The 18,156-nt window shown below is 45.7% G+C and overlaps 1 protein-coding gene across 4 annotated transcripts in view; it reads right to left on the bottom strand.

Moving 5' to 3' along the window:
• Positions 1-1,365: 1,365 nt before the first annotated feature.
• Positions 1,366-18,156, bottom strand: part of LOC142401796 (stromal interaction molecule 1-like) — a 29,221-nt gene continuing 12,430 nt past the window's right edge. Inside the window, exons 7-14 of one of the 4 annotated variants that reach the window (XM_075487263.1) lie at positions 16,017-16,191; positions 12,012-12,189; positions 11,773-11,940; positions 10,502-10,602; positions 6,400-6,635; positions 5,012-5,098; positions 3,539-3,977; positions 1,366-2,070 (exon numbers count right to left, since the gene is read on the bottom strand). In XM_075487263.1, the coding sequence (XP_075343378.1) occupies positions 1,644-2,070; positions 3,539-3,977; positions 5,012-5,098; positions 6,400-6,635; positions 10,502-10,602; positions 11,773-11,940; positions 12,012-12,189; positions 16,017-16,191 (1,811 nt within the window). In that variant the 3' untranslated portion in view covers positions 1,366-1,643. The remainder of the gene's footprint in view (positions 2,071-3,538; positions 3,978-5,011; positions 5,099-6,399; positions 6,636-10,501; positions 10,603-11,772; positions 11,941-12,011; positions 12,190-16,016; positions 16,192-18,156) is intronic. The other 3 variants (XM_075487265.1, XM_075487264.1, XM_075487266.1) reach the window with 3 other exon arrangements.

The raw sequence follows: 18,156 nt of genomic DNA, 5'->3' as shown, positions 1-18,156 counted from the left end.
GTAGTCAGCGCGACGAAAAGTACATGGTGGAGTGTAGTCTAATGTCGTCTCGCAAAGAAAAATGCATATTTAAATCTTCTAGAGTCGCTGCCAAAGCCAAATGGAAAGACTGTTCGCTGGTCGCAGCCATTGTTTACCTTTCTCTGGAACTACACACTGAAACGTCGCACCTCTGTCGTCACTAGGTAGCCCGGCCTCCGACCCCGCTCCTCACGATTTGATTGGCCTGATTAAAGCTGCCGTCGGCAGGTTTTCAAAATTGCGAGTCTAAAGTCGGAAAATTCGAACTGATACAACTTTCAGGTCCCTCCCCCAACCTCTAACAAGCTCCGAATCGCCCCCCAAACTCCTCCCCCTCTGTGGACGAGGTTGTGCACTTGAGTTCACACCAGTGTGCTTGCGCGCACACAAGCTGGGGCAGACTCACGCTCAGCAGCGTGTGCACAAGCTGTGATTGACAGGTAGGATTCCTCCACCCTAACTTGATTGGTTAAAAACAGCCGGGAGCGCTCGGTTTTTGCAAGCACGATTACAGGCTTCAGAGGGAGCTACAGATTTCGGGATTTTTCCTGAACAGCCTATTTAATATTCTACTTCCAGAATCCCATGACAGTTCAAGCTAATATGACTAAAAAAAAGTTGCCGACGGCAGCTTTAAATTTCGATTTTCAGCCTCACAAAACGACCACAACTGACTAGACTGGGAGCAAATTCAATTTGCGGTCGCTAGGGGCGTCTAGATTTCTAGGCTACCTCTCCAGTACCCCCGAACAGACCTTACCAGGGAGGCTGAGGAGTGTGATCCCCCTATAGTTGGAACACACCCTCCGGTCCCCCTTTTTAAAGAGGGGGAACACCACCCCGGTCTGCCAGTCCAGAGGCACTGCCCCCGATGTCCACGCGATGCTGCAGAGGCGTGTCAACCAAGACAGCCCCACAACATCCAGAGCCTTGAGGAACTCAGGACGGACCTCATCCACCCCCGGGGCCACCGAGGGGCTTTTTGACCACCTCTGCAACCTCAGCCCCAGAAATGGGAGGCCCCACATCTGAGCTCCCCAACTCTGCTTCCTCATCGGAAGGCGTGTCGGTAGGATTGAGGAGGTCCTTGAAGTATTCCCCCACCGACTCACGACGTTCCTAGATGAGGTCAGCAGAGCCCCGCCCTCACCATACATGGTGTTTGATGGTGCACCGCCGGATGGTGGACCAGAAACTCTTCGAGGCCGTCCGGAAACCGACAGGCCAAGCGTAACGCGGCCTTGGCGGTCGCTGAGGCAAAAACTCGGGCTTGGGAGGAGTTCGGGGGAGGCCATGGAGAACGGAGAACGGAGAATGAACCCATGAGAAATAAATATCTTGTGATTGTTCTTAAACGTTTTATTAATTGAATGTTTCAGCATGTGTTTAAACGTATTATTTCTCTCCGCCACAGTGTTTTTCTCTCAGGAACTTTGTGTGTTTTAACTCTTTAATGAACATGTTGTGGAGTTCAGTTCACAGGTTTAAACTTTAAGAAGAGTTCCTCCTCAGTTCTGTGTCTCTGACAGAAAAACATGAAAGCTGAAGCAGTGAGCGGCGTCTCCGTGACGAAGGTGAGGACCAGTGGTGGCCCGGCAGCGGGTGAGGGGTCGCTCTGCGGCTCACGAGCGTCCCTGCTTCTTCTTGAAGATCTTATTGAAGGCGTTCCTCCTCCGGCTGCTGGACGCTTCACCCTCCTCCGCCGCCTCCTCCTCCGCGGGGCTCCTGCTGCTCGCCGGCCGGGCGCTGCCGGACGAGCTGGACGAGGCGGACGAGGAGATGTGCGGCCCGTCTGTGGCGTCCGATGTGATGAAGAGGGAGCGGGTGGAGCAGGCGGAGGTGAGGGCCCCGGCGGAGCTGCCTCTCAGCTCCCCGAGGCTGGAGCTCTTCTCCAGGCCTCCTCCGGCTCCTCCTTCTCCTGCTCTTCCTCCTCCTCTTCCTCCTCCAGAGAAGCCCTGCCCCTGCAGGGGGTGGAGCCTGGAGGACAGGAGGTGTGGCTTTGAGCTGTACGGGAGGGCGGAGTCAGAGTCTGAGCGGCTCATGATGTTCCTGAGAAGAAGGAAGAGAAAATGGCTTTCAGTTCCTGAATGTGTGTCCTCTGCTTCTGCTCAGTCCAGGAGAGGATTTACCTCCAATTTACCTACAATTTACCTACAATTTACCTCCTACCACCTGCAGCTCAGCAAGTACATTACAGAGACATTTTCTGAATAATTTCTAACAAAGACTGTGTTCCAAACCGCATACTACATACTTCCATACTTCCATACTACATACTACATACTTCCATACTACATACTTGCATACTTCCATACTACATACTTCCATACTGCATACTTCCATACTGAATACTTCCATACTGCATACTTCCATACTACATACTACATACTTCCATACTACATACTACATATTTCCATACTTCCATACTACATACTTGCATACTTCCATACTACATACTTGCATTCTACATACTTCCATACTACATACTTCCATACTGCATACTTCCATACTACATACTACATATTTCCATACTTCCATACTACATACTACATACTTCCATACTTCCATACTACATACTTGCATACTTCCATACTACATACTTCCATACTTCCATACTACATACTACATACTTCCATACTGCATACTTGCATTCTACATACTTCCATACTACATACTTCCATACTGCATACTTCCATACTACATACTACATATTTCCATGCTTGATACTACATACTTCCATACTGCATACTACATACTTCCATACTACATACTTCCATACTTCCATACTACATACTTCCATACTACACACTCTTCGATCAGACAGTATGTAGAGCGTTTACCCACAATGCATTTCGCTCCTGCCCGAGCCGAAATCAGCCGGCCTGAAGCTGATTTCTCTTAAGCTCTAAACTCTGTAAACTTTAGCAACATTTGAAACATTTTCAGGTGAGAAAGTAGTCGTTTAGATCCCCAACGTGTTGAAAACCTGACAAAATACCGGCTGTTTACAATTTTGTTCCCACGAATTCGGCGCTACTAAAGCTAGCCGCAGTGAGCTAACGCACTTCCTGTTATTTTCACAAAATAAAATACCCGTTGCCTTTTATCATAGGGAAAGCCATTACCATACAATTGGTGCTTTTGTTTTGAAAACAGGAAGTGAACCTACCCTCGTTGTAGCTAGCTTGAAACTGCCGTTTTGACAGGAAATGACGATGACGTTGCATCTTGGGTAGTTTGAGTATGAGTAGTAACCTCATGATGCATACCCAACATTTAGGAGAATCTAGTATGCATCCGGGAACTTCTCGCTTACTCAAACTCGCTTACTAACTCAGAAAGTTAGTATGAGTAGTATGCGGTTTGGAACGCAGCCATAGAATTTTGTGGTAGAACTTTAAATTCTTTAAAATGTAGATAATGTATTTAGCTTAAAGGGTAAATTATTCTTAAGAAGGTTTAGTTTCTGAATGAATGACCATGGGTTAGTGGTCAGTATGTCGGCAGAGGAAGATACCCGAAGCTGCCCGAGCGGCAGCGCTGCCTCTGGCTCGTAACAGCGCCCCCTGCAGCTCGGAGGTCGGACGCCTCCTCCAGAGAGCGGAAGCAGGAAGAACGGAGGAGCAGGTCAGAAAAAGGAGAGCTGCCGTCAGCGCAGGGAGAAGAAGAAGAAGAGGGGTGGGGAAGGAAAGAGGGGAGGCCGGGGTGAGGAGGGGAGGCGGGGCCGATGGAGGGGTGAGACAGGGAGGAGGAGAGAGGTGGAGGAGGCACTGGGGGGAACTCCAGCTGGCCAATGGAGCGGCTGCGATTCTGCCGGCCGCGTCCGCTGGGAGGACGGGACGCCGTGAACGGATCCCGCCCCTCCTGATGTAAGCCCCGCCCCTCAACCAACCTCTGAGAGCTGAAAGCCAGCGCGGGGTCTCCGATCCTCTGTCGCAGGGGCATCAGACTCTGAGCTGCGGGGGAAAAACAAAGAAGAAGAAACTTTAAAACCAGTTCAACAAAAACAAAGAAGAAGAAACTTTAAAACCAGTTCAACAAAAACAAAGAAGAAGAAGAAGAAACTTTAAAACCAGTTTAACAAAAACAAAGAAGAAGAAACTTTAAAACCAGTTCAACAAAAACAAAGAAGAAGAAACTTTAAAACCAGTTCAACAAAAACAAAGAAGAAGAAGAAGAAACTTTAAAACCAGTTCAACAAAAACAAAGAAGAAGAAACTTTAAAACCAGTTTAACAAAAACAAAGAAGAAGAAACTTTAAAACCAGTTCAACAAAAACAAAGAAGAAGAAACTTTAAAACCAGTTCAACAAAAACAAAGAAGAAGAAGAAGAAACTTTAAAACCAGTTAAAAAAAAACAAAGAAGAAGAAACTTTAAAACCAGTTCAACAAAAACAAAGAAGAAGAAACTTTAAAACCAGTTTTCTAACTGAGACAGAAGCAGGAAAAGATTTCAATTAATTTAGACCTGAACCAGAAACCTGAACCAGAAACCTGAACCAGAGACCTGAACCAGAGACCTGAACCAGAAACCTGAACCAGAGACCTGAACCAGAGACCTGAACCAGAAACCTGAACCAGAAACCTGAACCAGAGACCTGAACCAGAGACCTGAACCAGAAACCTGAACCAGAGACCTGAACCAGAGACCTGAACCAGAAACCTGAACCAGAGACCTGAACCAGAAACCTGAACCAGAAACCTGAACCAGAGACCTGAACCAGAAACCTGAACCAGAGACCTGAACCAGAAACCTGAACCAGAAACCTGAACCAGAGACCTGAACCAGAGACCTGATTGTTTCATAAATACTTTTTTTAAAAATGGCTGAAAACTTCAGACTTTATCTGTAAATGATCAAAAGTGTGTGTATAAACACACAAAAACACTAAACAGGTGAGTCTGAGCTGGTGGAAGATCAATCGAAATGATCGCATCATCTCATTAATTATTTCAGATTTATGAACCAATCAGAGAGGGGCAGGCCAACCTGATTGTTTCCATGGTGACTGGGTGTCCATGACGCCGCTGAGTGGCCACAGGTCGCTCACTCGCCGGTCCATCTGCCATGCCGCGTCTGCAGGGATCCAATCAGGAGAGAGAGGCCGAGAGAAGAGGACCAATCAGAAGAGGGGGAGCAGACAATGGGCGGAGCTTCAGGTGAGCTCATCATTTAAAACTGAAACGCTGCCTCAGAGGCTCAGAAGTTAAACAGTGACTATTGATCACTGATGACATCATCGAGCTTCTCAGAGTCAACAGAAGAAGAAGAAGAAGTTTCCTCCAGAAGAAAGAAACGAGGCTCAGAAGGACAGAAAAAGGTTTGGAAAGTATGAAAAATGTCTCATCAGCTTCGTTTCATCCGTTAAAAAACATCCACAGAGATGTTCAGAGGAGCTCCGGTTTGTGTTTAAAACAAAGTTCCTCAGAGAAAGAGTGGAAGGGATCTGCGTATGACGAAGGAGCGAAACTGAGCTGGACCCCCGTGACCTCTGACCCCTCAGACATCAAGAACCCTCATTCATCAGCAGCTGATAGAAGCACACGGACGAGGGATTACTGTCCAGCACCACGATCCAGAGTTCCATTCACAGCCTATACTGTGCAGAGAAGAAGCCTGATGTTAGCCTGATGTTAGCCTGATGCTAGCCTGATGGTAACCTGATGTTAGCCTGATGCTAGCCTGGTGTTAGCCTGATGTTAGCCTGATGCTAGCCTGATGTTAGCCTGATGCTAGCCTGATGTTAGCCTGATGTTAGCCTGATGTTAGCCTGATGTTAACCTGATGTTAGCCTGATGTTTGCCTGATGTTAGCCTGATGCTAGCCTGATGTTAGCCTGATGCTAGCCTGATGTTAACCTTATGCTAGCCTGATGTTAGCCTGATGTTAGCCTGATGTTAGCCTGATGCTAGCCTGATGTTAACCTGATGTTAGCCTGATGCTAGCCTGATGTTAGCCTGATGTTAACCTGATGTTAGCCTGATGCTAGCCTGATGTTAGCCTGATGTTAACCTGATGCTAGCCTGATGCTAGCCTGATGTTAGCCTGATGTTAGCCTGATGCTAGCCTGATGTTAACCTTATGCTAGCCTGATGTTAGCCTGATGTTAGCCTGATGTTAACCTGATGTTAGCCTGATGCTAGCCTGATGTTAGCCTGATGTTAACCTGATGCTAGCCTGATGTTAGCCTGATGCTAGCCTGAGAAAACGTTAAAGTGGGAGAAGGAAACGTGTGAGATGCAGAAATGATGTTTGTTAACAGATGAAATGAAGCTGATGAGACTCAACAGGAAACATTAACCTGTTCATCACCCTCTGCTCAGGGTTAGGTTATGTCTGGTTTAACCCTACAGGGGCTGACCGTCCCGGTCACTTACACTGCAGCGTCCCAGGAGACAGGATGTCCTCGTCCATGTCGTCCAGGTCGTCCGAGAGCAGCAGGTGCTGAGGGGTCGGAGGCCTCAGCCCCAGGAAGGACGGGTCCAGATTCAGGGCGGCTGCCAGGGCTCCCAGACCCGGATTGTTGACCAGACTGAACCCCGTCAGAGACTCGATCTGCTGCCAGCGGTGCAGCTTCTCCCGCAGGGCCGCCGTCACCTCGGCGAGGGCCTGCCTGAGGGGCGAGGGGGGGGGTTAAAGGGGTTAACCAAACACCCCGATAATCAGTAAACACGGCGTCAATAGAGGAGGTCGGCATTTTGTCGCCCTTAAGATCCTGACAGATCGTAGGTGGTCTGTGAGGCCCTGAAACCAAGCAGGGCGAGAGGCTTAAAACAATCTGAAACCAGCCTTATAACTATAGTTTATATTCACACACAGGCGAATGCCTCCTCATATATGATATATGATGTCAAACAGAGACTGCAGACTATGGCTGTGTTCCAGACCGCATACTTCTCCTACTACTCATACTAACTTTCTGAGTTAGTAAGCGAGTTTGAGTAAGCGAGAAGTTCCCGGATGCATACTAGATTCTCCTAAATGTTGGGTATGCATCATGAGGTTACTACTCATACTCAAACTACCCAAGATGCAACGTGACGTAACGTCGCCGATCGTCATTTCCTGTCAAAACGGCAGTTTCAAGCTAGCTACAACAAGGGTAGGTTCACTTCCTGTTTTCAAAACAAAAGCACCAATTGTATCATAATGGCTTTCCCTGTGATAAAAGGCAACGGGTATTTTATTTTGTGAAAATAACCGGAAGTGCGTTGCTCACTGCGGCTAGCTTTAGTAGCGCCAAATTCGTGGGAACTAAATTGTAAACAGCCGGTATTTTGTCAGGTTTTCAACACGTTGGGGATCTAAACGACTACTTTCTCACCTGAAAATGTTTCAAATGTTGCTAAAGTTTACAGAGTTTAGAGCTTAAGGGAAATCAGCTTCAGGCCGGCTGATTTCGGCTCGGGCAGGAGCGAAATGCATTGTGGGTAAACGCTCTGCATACTGTCTAATTGATGAGTATGCAGTATGCAGTATGCAGCATGTAGTATGTAGTATGTAGTATGTAGCATGTAGTATGCAGTATGTAGTATGCAGTATGTAGTATGTAGTATGTAGTGTGCAGTATGTAGTATGCAGTATGTAGTATGCAGTATGCAGTATGTAGTATGTAGTATGTAGTGTGCAGTATGCAGTATGTAGTATGCAGTATGTAGTATGTAGCATGTAGTATGCAGTATGTAGTATGCAGTATGTAGTATGCAGTATGCAGTATGTAGTATGCAGTATGCAGTATGTAGTATGTAGTATGTAGTGTGCAGTATGCAGTATGTAGTATGCAGTATGTAGTATGTAGCATGTAGTATGCAGTATGCAGTATGCAGTATGTAGTATGTAGTATGCAGTATGCAGTATGTAGTATGCAGTATGTAGTATGCAGTATGTAGTATGCAGTATGCAGTATGTAGTATGCAGTATGCAGTATGTAGTATGCAGGATGTAGTATGTAGTATGTAGTATGCAGTATGTAGTATGCAGTATGTAGTATGCAGTATGCAGTATGTAGTATGCAGTATGCAGTATGTAGTATGCAGGATGTAGTATGTAGTATGTAGTATGTAGTATGCAGTATGTAGTATGTAGTATGCAGTATGTAGTATGCAGTATGTAGTATGCAGTATGTAGTATGTAGTATGCAGTATGTAGTATGCAGTATGGAGTATGTAGTATGCAGTATGCAGTATGCAGTATGTAGTATGTAGTATGCAGTATGTAGTATGTAGTATGTAGTATGCAGTATGCAGTATGTAGTATGCAGTATGTAGTATACAGTATGTAGTATGTATTATGTAGTATGCAGTATGTAGTATGTAGTATGCAGTATGTAGTATGCAGTATGCAGTATGTAGTATGCAGTATGGAGTATGTAGTATGTAGTATGCAGTATGCAGTATGTAGTATGTAGTATGCAGTATGTAGTATGCAGTATGTAGTATGTAGTATGCAGTATGTAGTATGCAGTATGGAGTATGTAGTATGTAGTATGCAGTATGCAGTATGCAGTATGTAGTATGTAGTATGCAGTATGTAGTATGCAGTATGTAGTATGCAGTATGGAGTATGTAGTATGTAGTATGCAGTATGTAGTATGCAGTATGTAGTATGCAGTATGGAGTATGTAGTATGTAGTATGCAGTATGCAGTATATAGTATGTAGTATGGAAGTATGTAGTATGCAGTATGTAGTATGAAGTATGCAGTATGCAGTATGCAGTATGGAGTATGTAGTATGTAGTATGCAGTATGCAGTATGCAGTATGTAGAATGTAGTATGGAAGTATGTAGTATGTAGTATGCAGTATGTAGTATGTAGTATGCAGTATGTAGTATGCAGTATGCAGTATGTAGTATGCAGTATGTAGTATGTAGTATGCAGTATGTAGTATGCAGTATGGAGTATGTAGTATGTAGTATGCAGTATGTAGTATGCAGTATGCAGTATGCAGTATGTAGTATGCAGTATGCAGTATGTAGTATGCAGTATGCAGTATGGAGTATGCAGTATGCAGTATGGAGTATGTAGTATGTAGTATGCAGTATGGAGTATGTAGTATGCAGTATGTAGTATGCAGTATGGAGTATGTAGTATGTAGTATGCAGTATGCAGTATGTAGTATGTAGTATGCAGTATGTAGTATGCAGTATGCAGTATGCAGTATGTAGTATGCAGTATGCAGTATGTAGTATGCAGTATGCAGTATGGAGTATGTAGTATGTAGTATGCAGTATGTAGTATGTAGTATGCAGTATGCAGTATGGAGTATGTAGTATGTAGTATGCAGTATGGAGTATGTAGTATGTAGTATGCAGTATGCAGTATGTAGTATGTAGTATGCAGTATGTAGTATGTAGTATGCAGTATGCAGTATGTAGTATGTAGTATGCAGTATGTAGTATGCAGTATGCAGTATGGAGTATGTAGTATGTAGTATGCAGTATGGAGTATGTAGTATGTAGTATGCAGTATGCAGTATGTAGTATGTAGTATGCAGTATGTAGTATGCAGTATGCAGTATGCAGTATGTAGTATGTAGTATGCAGTATGCAGTATGTAGTATGCAGTATGCAGTATGCAGTATGCAGTATGTAGTATGTAGTATGCAGTATGCAGTATGCAGTATGTAGTATGTAGTATGTAGTATGTAGTATGTAGTATGGAAGTACTACAGAAGGGAGAGAAAATAGGGCCAAGAGATTGTGAGCTCTGACTTTTTCCTGGAGAACCATTTTGTGATGCAAATGTATTACTCTGTTGAACGCATATTGTTCTGAGAAGCAAAACGCTTTATTTTTTAAACCCCAGCCAACTAGCCGGACTACCTTCATCAACACCAAAACGAGGCTGGAACTCTGCTCACAGGACGCAGCAGGGGGTAAGAAGATGTTCAGAAATGATGCTGCTGATATGGGATGTTACACAGCTTCATGTCAGAAGAGGCGTACTGTCCCTTTAAAGTCCAGACTAAACATGGAGAAGCAGCATTTAGCTGTTATGCTGCAAACAAGTGGAACAAACTGCCAGTGGAGATTAAACTTTCACCAAATGGAGACATTTTTAAATCCAGGTTAAAAACATTTCTGTTCTCATGTGTCTATGCATGAAATCTGCACGATATCTTTGAACTTATCTGGACTGTTGCTGGTTTTTAAATTCATTTAAATTATTTTCTTTCTTTCTATTCTTTTATGTATTTTTAATGCTTCTTCCACTCCCTGCTGCAATGCTTTCATTTTATGTGAAGCACTTTGAATTGTTCTGTACATGAAATGTGCTACAAATAAATTTGATTTGATTTGATTTGGAAGCAGGAAGGGTTCACTTAGTTTTTCTGTGTTTGTTCCATAAATAATGAGACAGCGTAACATGCTGATCTGAGCTGGATTTACAGAGTTTTAACAGCTGCGGAGCTCCACAGGGTGGAGAACGGGGGACCAACTTATCTGCAACCAGCCAAGCTCTGAGGGAAAGCTACTCACTTGGCAGAGAGGATCTTGTGGTCGACGTCATCGAGCGACGAGCTGTGAGCCACATGAAACGTCCCAAACAGAGAGCTCCTCTTCTTCTTGATTTTCTCCGCCTGAAACATCATCATCATCATCATCATCATCATCATCATCATCAGTGCTGATATTTCTCCAGCTTTAACTGGCTCCCTGTTAGATTCAGACGGGTGTTTTCTGTGTGAAACAGCTGTCTGATAAAGTGTAAAACTCTACGGAACTGCTGCTGAAACAGGATGTTTCGCATCATAATGTGTTTAGGACTCTGATGATATTTGGCTGTTTCTGGGTTAATATTCCTGTTATATGAGTGCATTTTATTACTCTGGTTCTTGTTGAATGATCAGGATCAGACCAGAAATGCTCTTTTTTTTTAAAGGGATAATCCGGAGTAAAATGCACTTTAGATCAATTTACGGGATGTTGGGAGTACATACGTTGAGTTGACATCAAAATCATGTCATTCGGATGCGTTTTGAGAATTTCGATTTGACCGTTTTTAGCCAAAAGTCGTTAGCCTGGAGGTGACGGGGGCATATCATGTCACCGCTACAAAACGCTATTTTTATACCTCTTCTACAGCTCCAAACAACATAACACTTACGTGGTAGTGAGTAGAGGGTCCCTAAAGCCAAACCGAAGTGTCCCGAGGTCTTCATGTGGTCGGATAGAGAGTCCAGAATGAATTTAATCAAGCCAGTACCTTTCCGGAGATGTGTCTGCTGCAGCTGCCGCTACAGACCGTGGTGAAGTTGGTTTGATATTGGATATTCGACAGATATTCACAATAAGGAAATAAGGTGTCTTTTTTTTCAAACCAATATCCGGAAAGGTACTGGCTTGATTAAATTCATTCTGGACTCTCTATCCGACCACATGAAGACCTCGGGACACTTCGGTTTGGCTTTAGGGACCCTCTACTCACTACCACGTAAGTGTTATGTTGTTTGGAGCTGTAGAAGAGGTATAAAAATAGCGTTTTGTAGCGGTGACATGATTTGCCCCCTTCACCTCCAGGCTAACGACTTTTGGCTAAAAACGGTCAAATCGAAATTCTCAAAACACATCCGAATGACATGATTTTGATGTCAACTCAACGTATGTACTCCCAACATCCCGTAAATTGATCTAAAGTGCATTTTACTCCGGATTATCCCTTTAAGGCTCTACTTTGTCAGGAGTTGGTGAACCTAGGAACCCTTTCGGGACTCCTGGAAGCGTCCTTGAACAGCGCCTCGGATGCTCACCCCCTCTCTGGCCTGCAGCAGCTGCCGCTCCGCGCTCTGCTTCTTGCTGTTGTAGTACTGGACCTCGATTTCGTGCGTCAGCTGGAGCCACTTCTGCAGAGCCTCCGGTGGCGCCCAGTGAGCCCGCGACTCCAGCTCCCGCTCCGCCCTCTTCAGCACCATCCGGACCTGCGGGAACACAAAGCCGTGAGCTCAGAGCTCCGTCCGCCGGCTGGAGGTCAACCTGCCCGCCGGCGCACCTGCTCCAGCTCCTGCTCGGCGTATTTCTGACGGCTCCACTCGTTCTCCGTTCCTTCTCGCAGCCCGCGGAGACGCAGAGCTTCCTCTTTGGCCGAGTCGATCTCGCTCCTCAGCTCCTCCTCCACCCGCACCTTCTCCACCTGAACACAGCGCTGCTCCTCCTGAGCCTGCTGCAGCCTGGAGGCGAGAATCACAGGAGCAGCTTAAAAAACTGCAGTTTTACACCTCAGACGCCCTGATATATGCTCCCAGGAACAGGAAGAAGGAGTTTTACACCTCAGACGCCCCGATATATGCTCCCAGGAACAGGAAGAAGGAGTTTTACACCTCAGACGCCCTGATATATGCTCCCGGGAACAGGAAGAAGGAGTTTTACACCTCAGACGCCCTGATATATGCTCCCAGGAACAGGAAGAAGGAGTTTTACCCCTCAGACGCCCTGATATATGCTCCCAGGAACAGGAAGAAGAAGTTTTACACCTCAGACGCCCTGATATATGCTCCCAGGAACAGGAAGAAGGAGTTTTACACCTCAGACGCCCTGATATATGCTCCCGGGAACAGGAAGAAGGAGTTTTACACCTCAGAGGCCCTGATATATGCTCCCAGGAACAGGAAAAAGGGAGTTTAACACAACATGTCACCTTAAAAACTGTCTGTTTTGCTTTATGGTTACTTGACATTTTTTCTGCCTCTTCAACATGACGTACAGCTGTACAGATGCAGGACTCACACAGAGATTTGTTTTTATGACAGTGGTGTTACATCCCTCACCTCTAGGGGGAGCCAAATCCTCATCATCAAACTTAGCAGACGCAAAGCTCCTTATATATCACAATAACAATTAAAACCGTAACAAAATGAAAAGATTGTCAAATTCAGTTACTTTTAAGGTTTAAAAAGAGAACTCAGAAAACTTACATTTTTATTCTTAAGGCCTAAACCCAACAAGAATTCAGCCATTTTGAATTTACTTTTAAATTTGGTCTGTTTTGGTGCTGCTGAACAGCAGCAGCAGGAAGTCACATGAGTCAGATTAACAGGCTGGCAGCAGGGGAGAAGTGGGTGTGCATGTGGGTGTGCACGTGTGCATCTTTGCATGTTTCACTATTTTTAGAGATGGAGGACAAACACACACAGCTGAAGGATTTCAGAGGAAACAGAGCTGAAGCTTCGATTGATCCCCACAGATCATCTGACCGAGTGTGTGTATGCGTGCATGTGTACACGTGCACGTGCGTGTAGCTGTCGTATTATTAGTTCAGGCATTTATATTCTGTCTTTGTTTTAACGTGCTGTTGTAGTGACAGTAAAGCTAAAACAACAGTAAGACAACAGAAGTCCTCACAGTCGTAAACAGTCGATCTTCTGCTTCGATAATCAATATTCCAACAGATGGTTTTAGATCAATATTTCAACAAGTGATTAGTTTTAGATCAATATTCCAACAAGTGAAATTAGATGTGAAATCCTGGATAGTTAATGAAACATCAGCTGTAAAAACTCGTCTTTTACAGTAAATTTGAATCTTTCATCAGCTGCCAGTTTGGGAGGCAGAGCCTTCAGTTATCAGGCCCCTCTCTGTGGAACCAGCTGCCACTTTGGGAGGCAGAGCCTTCAGTTATCAGGCCCCTCTCTGTGGAACCAGCTGCCAGTTTGGGAGGTAGAGCCTTCAGTTATCAGGCCCCTCTCTGTGGAACCAGCTGCCAGTTTGGGAGGCAGAGCCTTCAGTTATCAGGCCCCTCTCTGTGGAACCAGCTGCCACTTTGGGAGGCAGAGCCTTCAGTTATCAGGCCCCTCTCTGTGGAAGCAGCTGCCAGTTTGGGAGGCAGAGCCTTCAGTTATCAGGCCCCTCTCTGTGGAACCAGCTGCCAGTTTGGGAGGCAGAGCCTTCAGTTATCAGGCCACTCTCTACCTTTAAGACCAGGCTTAAAGCTTTCCTTTCTGATAAAGCTTATAGTTATGGACAGCTCAGGTGACCCTGGAACATCCCATAGTTCTGCTGCTATAGGCCCAGCCTGCTGGGGGAGCTCCCATGATGCACCTCTCCATGTACATGTGACATCATTGTTGTCATTAACTTGTGTTTCTCTCTCTCAGCAGGTGTCCCTGGTGTGATTAACCGGGCTGTTTCATTCATTCATTCGAGGCTTTTCCTTGGTTAAACTCCAGATTCGCGTTCTGTTCCCTGCTTTCAAAGAGCTGACACGTCCGGATCAGTTCTGGGTGGTAAACGCTCTGGTCCTGTTAGATTCTAACATCTTCCAGGATTAATGTTGTCTGACTCAACGAGCACATTAACATTTTCCCACCATTGGGATCTATGAGGTGAACAGGAGGAAGCCCACTTTGAAACCTCTGACAGACACTACGGGTTCTCTTCTGGTTTTCTGGTTCCTCCTCCCTGCCTTCTTCCTCCTGAAGAGAAGCGGAACCAGCGGCGGCGCTCATCAGAGGAAGCGCAGCGAACGCACGGCGTGTTGCAACACGACTGCGTAATGTCAGTTAGTGTGTCAGCCGGCTATTCTTTGCCCATATAAGGAGCTGAGGCAGAAAGCCTCGGCGGAGGCCGTCCACAGAGTTATTTCCTCCTCGTGGCTGCAGCTTTTGTCACAGTTTTAATTGCATGAAGTTATGAGATAAACAGAAAGGGTCTATTCTTGCTGCTTCTAAAAACAGGGCCGCTGACACACACGGTTACGCTAGGTCGCGTCGCTGCTGCTAACCACAGTGATAGTAGCTGGAGTTCAATTGTTTGTCTGAACCCGAGGCCACAGAAACCTCACAGTGCTCTACTTCTGTTTATGTAGAAAGTTGTTTCACACAGCTTGATCGAAGAGGCTCTGAAGGTGCAGGAGCTGCAGCTCAGCCCTCGGCTCTGATCTTGTTAGACCTCTCTGAGGCTTGTGACCCGGTAAATCATGCCATCGTACTATTTATAAACTCAGAGAAAGACATCTGAGGTTGATCAAACTCCTGGTTTGAACCATAAGTCACTGCATCATCTGTGCAGAGGGGTGGACCAGGGCTCAGCGCTGGGATGCCTTCTCTTTGCAACATACAGGTCATGGGAAAAAGAAAGTACACTCTCTGCAAACTCTAAGTTTTCTATATCAGGACCTAATAATCAGGTGTTAAACTCATTAAATCCAGCCTCAGATCAACACATCACACTGAGTCATTATTTATGGAACAAACACTGAGACAAAAGTGAGTGAAAAACTAAGTGAACCCTTCCTGCTTCCACAGGAACTCAGAGGGTCAGTAGCAGCCAGGACCTGCTGATCAATGCTCTGATTAACTGATCATCAGTCCGTGTGAGCAGCTCTATAAAAGCACACTGAAAAAAATGCCCCTCCAAAAATAAGTAAAAAAACAACAAATAAAAGATGTTTTTGCTTGAAATAAGCAAATAAATCTGCCAATGGAACTAGAGAAAATCGGCTTGTCCAGATTTCTTGAAATAAGATGTGATATTTGGGACTTTTGAGATAAAAGTGATCTTGAAATTAGCTTAAAAACCTCTTCAAATGAGAAAAAAAAGCTTGTTTCATATGAAATCCGACTCAAAACAATTTGTTTTCAAGACTTTTTCATTTAACAAGATATTCCAGATGTATTGTCTTCCAACAAGTCCCTATATCTGGCTGAAATAGAACTTGTTAGGCAGTTGTGTCTGATATTAAGTGTAATGAGATATTTTGACTAGAAATGAGACAAATATACTTGGTAAGACTGATTTTTTCCAGTGCAGGTTGACTTTCTTCTAAAACCCATCTGTTCCTGTTGTTTCCATCAGATGACGCCACAGTTTCAGATTGAATCTCAGTAGAAGATCTCAATCTCCTGAAGACTCATCTCCTCTCCTCACACTGACTCTGGACTTTAACTATTAGAGCTTCCCAACCCTGACTCGTAACTTTGGACGAAAACGTCTCTTGAAGAACTAAATCGGTGGGTCAGAGAGTCGGGGTTAAGAGTTCTCGTGGCTGTGATGGACTCACTTCTCCTGCAGGTCCATCAGACTCTGCTCGGCCGTCTGCAGACCTTCCAGGTCCTTCATCAGCTTCCCCAGGTCGTCTCTGGACTTCCTGGTCTGGACGTAAGCGAACCAGCAGCCACCCAACGCCATCAGGATGGACAAACCCAGAACCGGATCCTTCCACCGATTCTGCAGACCTGTTGACAGCAGCACGCACTAAATACTACGTATATGTACAGCATCGACTTTAAGTTGTCTACATGTTGTGATCTCACACTCTTAAAATGGATTCAGCCTATTTTTCTTTATTCATATCAACAGAAACCTCCAAAAGTCACGAGGAAAATAGATTCTCGGAGTAAATATGACTGTAAATATAAGGTGGACGAAGCCATCAGCTGTATCTTAAACTGGAATACCACCAATGGACACTAGATGTGCACATCATACGAAAACACGACCACAATGACGGCTAACTGCCTCTACACGGGGTACAGTTGGTAATACCTGCCTCTACACGGGGTACAGGTGGTAATACCTGCCTTTACACGGGGTACAGGTGGTAATACCTGCTTCTGCACGGGGTACAGGTGGTAATACCTGCCTTTACACGGGGTACAGGTGGTAATACCTGCTTCTGCACGGGGTACAGGTGGTAATACCTGCCTCTATACGGGGTACAGGTGGTAATACCTGCCGCTATACGGGGTACAGGTGGTAATACCTGCCTTTACACGGGGTACAGGTGGTAATACCTGCCTCTGCACGGGGTACAGGTGGTAATACCTGCCGCTATACGGGGTACAGGTGGTAATACCTGCCTCTACACAGGGTACAGGTGGTAATACCTGCCTCTACACGGGGTACAGGTGGTAATACCTGCCTCTACATGGGGTACAGGTGGTAATACCTGCCTCTACACGGGGTACAGGTGGTAATACCTGCCTCTACACGGGGTACAGGTGGTAATACCTGCCTCTAGATGGGGTACAGTTGGTAATACCTGCCTCTACACGGGGTACAGGTGGTAATACCTGCCTCTAGATGGGGTGCAGTTGGTAATACCTGCCTCTACATGGGGTACAGGTGGTAATACCTGCCTCTACGCGGGGTACAGTTGGTAATACCTGCCTCTACACAGGGTACAGGTGGTAATACCTGCCTCTAGATGGGGTACAGTTGGTAATACCTGCCTCTACACGAGGTACAGGTGGTAATACCTGCCTCTACACGAGGTACAGGTGGTAATACCTGCCTCTACACGGGGTACAGGTGGTAATACCTGCCTCTACACAGGGTACAGGTGATAATACCTGCCTCTACACGGGGTACAGGTGGTAATACCTGCCTCTACACGGGGTACAGGTGGTAATACCTGCCTCTAGATGGGGTACAGTTGGTAATACCTGCCTCTATACGGGGTACAGGTGGTAATACCTGCCTCTACACGGGGTACAGGTGGTAATACCTGCCTCTAGATGGGGTACAGTTGGTAATACCTGCCTCTACACGGGGTACAAGTGGTAATACCTGCCTCTAGATGGGGTACAGTTGGTAATACCTGCCTCTACACAGGGTACAGGTGGTAATACCTGCCTCTAGATGGGGTACAGTTGGTAATACCTGCCTCTACACGGGGTACAGGTGGTAATACCTGCCTCTACACAGGGTACAGGTGGTAATACCTGCCTCTACACAGGGTACAGGTGGTAATACCTGCCTCTAGATGGGGTACAGTTGGTAATACCTGCCTCCACACGGGCTACAGGTGGTAATACCTGCCTCTATACGGGGTACAGGTGGTAATACCTGCCTCTACATGGGGTACAGGTGGTAATACCTGCCTCTACACGGGGTACAGGTGGTAATACCTGCCTCTACACGGGGTACAGGTGGTAATACCTGCCTCTAGATGGGGTACAGTTGGTAATACCTGCCTCTAGATGGGGTACAGTTGGTAATACCTGCCTCTACATGGGGTACAGGTGGTAATACCTGCCTCTACGCGGGGTACAGTTGGTAATACCTGCCTCTACACAGGGTACAGGTGGTAATACCTGCCTCTAGATGGGGTACAGTTGGTAATACCTGCCTCTACACGAGGTACAGGTGGTAATACCTGCCTCTACACAGGGTACAGGTGGTAATACCTGCCTCTACAC

This window comes from Odontesthes bonariensis, chromosome 16 (assembly GCF_027942865.1).
Source record: "Odontesthes bonariensis isolate fOdoBon6 chromosome 16, fOdoBon6.hap1, whole genome shotgun sequence".
NCBI classification, from domain to species: Eukaryota; Metazoa; Chordata; class Actinopteri; order Atheriniformes; family Atherinopsidae; genus Odontesthes; species Odontesthes bonariensis.
This window is presented reverse-complemented; position numbering and strand designations above follow the sequence as displayed.